Below are 3,253 nucleotides of genomic sequence, written 5' to 3' on the forward strand. Positions count from 1 at the left end.
CTGCTGCTGCATTGCCGCCGATCATGTTCTGGTGGCGGTGGCCCTGGTAGATGCCGAGGAGGTGGCCACTAGAGTGGCACGGATGGGACGCAGAGTTCGCCATGTTGCCTCCACCACCTCGATACAGATATTTATTGTTGTTGTTGCTGTTGTTGTTGTTTTGGTGATTGCTGTGATGGTGGCTGCTGTTGCCGATGCTGCTGCCGCTGGTGTTGCCGTAGTTACCATTTCCGTGTTTGTTGCTATAGTGATGACTAGCAGAAGAAGAAGAAGCACTTTTGCCACCACCACCACCACCTTTCAGCATGTTTCCATTACCAGACATGCCAAAGTTGTGCGGGCCGAGGTACTGGTTGATGTTGTTGCTCTGTTTCGAGCCGGCAACCAAGCCCTTCGCGTTCATCGGCCCACCTTGGAAAGGGTTTGAGAAGATGTCTCCACCAGTGAGATTATAAGCTCCAGGCTCAGGGCAACCATTGAGGCCAGCGGAGAGTGTCAGAGCAGTATTCGGCAAGTTGTTTGCCTGCGTATACAGTGGTTTGTTGCTAGTGTGGTGGCTGCTGTTCTCCAAACTGCTCTTCGTTATTGGCCGCTTCTGGTTGTAGTGAGGACCTAATTTATCCCACTGTTTTAGTAGAGTCTCACCAACAAATGGCTCGATTTCCTGTTGAAAAGAAGAAAAAAAAAAAAAAAAAATGAGAGAATTAGAATTTATGCATTTGTTCATGACATGTGTGTGTGTGTGTGATCATCATCATTTAATATCCGTGTTCCATGCTAAGCATGGGTGGGATGGTACCACAAGAGCCGGCCAGGCTGAAGACTGCACCAAACTTCTGTGACCGTTTTGGCAGGATTTTTTACAGCTGGATGCCCTTCCTAACACCAACCACTCAGCAGAGTGGACTTTGTGCTTTTTGCATGTTACAAGCACAGGCGAGGTGAGTAGTGCCTTTTACGTGGCACAAGCACAGGTGAGGTCAGTTTTGGCATGAGGCCCGTTCAAAAGGAACTCAATCACCTCACCTCAATGAGGCCCAACACTGGATAAGAACTCAGCCACTTTGCCTCCATGCGGCCCAGGCGCTCTGCCACTTCGCCTCCATGAGGCCCAACACTCTAAAGGAACAATTTGCCTCTGTGAGGTCCAACGTTCAAACGTTGATTTTTTTTTTCGATTTTTTTACATGCCACCTGTACAGGTGCACTTGGCTTGATGGGTCCTCTTAAGCACAGCACATTGCCAAAGGTCTCAGTGAGCAATTCAAATAAAATAAACAGAATCATTAGCATGGTGGGCAAAACGCTTAGCAGCATTTCATCTGTCTCATGTTCTGAGTTAAAATTCTACCAAGGTTGACTTTGCCCTTCGTCCTTTCAGGGTCACTAAAATAAGCACCATTTGAGCTCTGGGGTTGATGTAATCAACATAACCCCTCCCCTGTAACTGCTGGTCTTGTGCCAAAATTTGAAATGAATATTGAGTAAACAGGGCTGAAGTAGACCAATTTGTGCTTTCTTTCATTCTTTACAAGACAATTCCATTTTCCTCGCTGAATTTCAATTAACGAACTCTATAAAAACTAGTGATTGAAAGAACGCACTTATGTGTACACATATCTTTAGTAGGGGGCTAAGTTTTGGTTTCTGAGTATAATCTCATTCTAGTTTATGCGTCTGTTTGTTCATTCATACAAGAATACACACTCACAGAATCAGAATTGCTTTCATACTGTTAAAAACTCTTATAATAATCTTGCCAAGTTTGTACGAAATCTTTAACCTTAGTGTATGAAAGCAACAATTTCTCAATTACCACCAACACAACCGCTACACTACTACCATGGCTGCTATTAATACTAACCTGACAATCACGGCTCACTTGTATCCTCTTGTTGTCGTTCCAAGGGTTTGAAAGATGCTGGACATTGTGGAAGGGAATGTTTCCCCTGAAATTATACATATATATATATATATATATAAAAATACTCATGGCAGAACCAAACAATCATTATATTAATATTTATTGTATATTAGGCATGGCCTAGCTGTAGTCTTTTAAGAAGGACTAGACCTCCAACCATAACATACAAAAGGTTTCCCCACATCAAAAGAGAAGAAAACATAAGAATGTTCAGCACCTATACTTTAATATCCACTTTTTCCCTTACTTTGCTGATGTAGGTTGGATGGACTTGCTGTGCAGTGGACTGTCACTTGCTTCAGACTTCTGTCATCATCATCAATTAAAACCTGCTTTCCATGCTGGCATGGGTTGGACGGTTTGATAGGAGCTGGTTAGGCAGAAGACTGTACCAGGTTTCAGGGTCTGTTTTGGCGTATGAAGCTCAGTCTCTTGAGCCCTAACCTTTCTACTTCTGCTCATGTCTTTCTTTGCCATATCTACTTTCCACCATTAATGCAGACCAGGCACTACCATTCCTCCACTACTCATTGTCTATTCATAGCCATTCAAGTGCAGACATCTACCTTTCAGCCTTTGATTGCTGTCTCTAATGCCTAGCTGTTCTCTCAGCTCAGTTGAACTCCATCTTTCATAAAGCTAACATCTCACACCAGTTTGTAAAATCAATTACTCAATTCCAGACACAGGTGTGGTTGCGTGGTAAGAAGTCTGTTTTCCAATCACATGCTTTCAGGCTCAGTCCCACTGTGTGGCATCTTGAGCAAGTGTTTTCTACTATAAGCTAAATCTGATGAAACTTTGTGAGTGGACTAAGAAGAAGGAAACTGAGAAAGACACCCAGTGTGTGTGTGTGTGTATCAGAAGCAATGAGGATAGACAGAACTGATGAGTCAGCGATTAACAGGTAAAACTAGCTTAGTCCAGCTTTGCTCATGAGTGGTTATCTCCCTTAGCAGTGTGTCCATATATATGCACTTATGCAACTTTAAGGCTTTTAACTCCTATTTCTAGCAATACAGGTGCTATTCAGCCCCCTCAGTCACAATTAGTGATGATTAAACGTTTTCTTTATGGTTTTATATTGCACATAGCTGTCTATATATATATATATATATATATATACACACACATGTGTGTGCATACAGATACATGTGTTATTATTAAGGCGGCGAGCTGGCAGAAACGTTAGCACGCCGGGCGAAATGCTTAGCGGTATTTCATCTGCCACTACGTTCTGAGTTCAAATTCTGCCGAGGTCAACTTTGCCTTTCATCCTTTCGGGGTTGATTAAATAAGTACCAGTTACGCACTGAGGTCGATATAATC

At 42.9% G+C, this 3,253-nt stretch overlaps 1 protein-coding gene across 1 annotated transcript in view; it reads right to left on the minus strand.

The window, feature by feature from the left end:
* The window catches only part of LOC106875080 (3'-5' RNA helicase YTHDC2), a 43,603-nt gene that overhangs the window by 6,646 nt on the left and 33,704 nt on the right, over positions 1-3,253 (minus strand). Inside the window, exons 27-28 of the mRNA XM_052973419.1 lie at positions 1,865-1,949; positions 5-664 (exon numbers count right to left, since the gene is read on the minus strand). Of these exons, the coding sequence (XP_052829379.1) occupies positions 5-664; positions 1,865-1,949 (745 nt within the window). The remainder of the gene's footprint in view (positions 1-4; positions 665-1,864; positions 1,950-3,253) is intronic.

The sequence above is a fragment of the Octopus bimaculoides genome, chromosome 15 (genome assembly GCF_001194135.2).
Source record: "Octopus bimaculoides isolate UCB-OBI-ISO-001 chromosome 15, ASM119413v2, whole genome shotgun sequence".
Taxonomy (NCBI): Eukaryota; Metazoa; Mollusca; class Cephalopoda; order Octopoda; family Octopodidae; genus Octopus; species Octopus bimaculoides.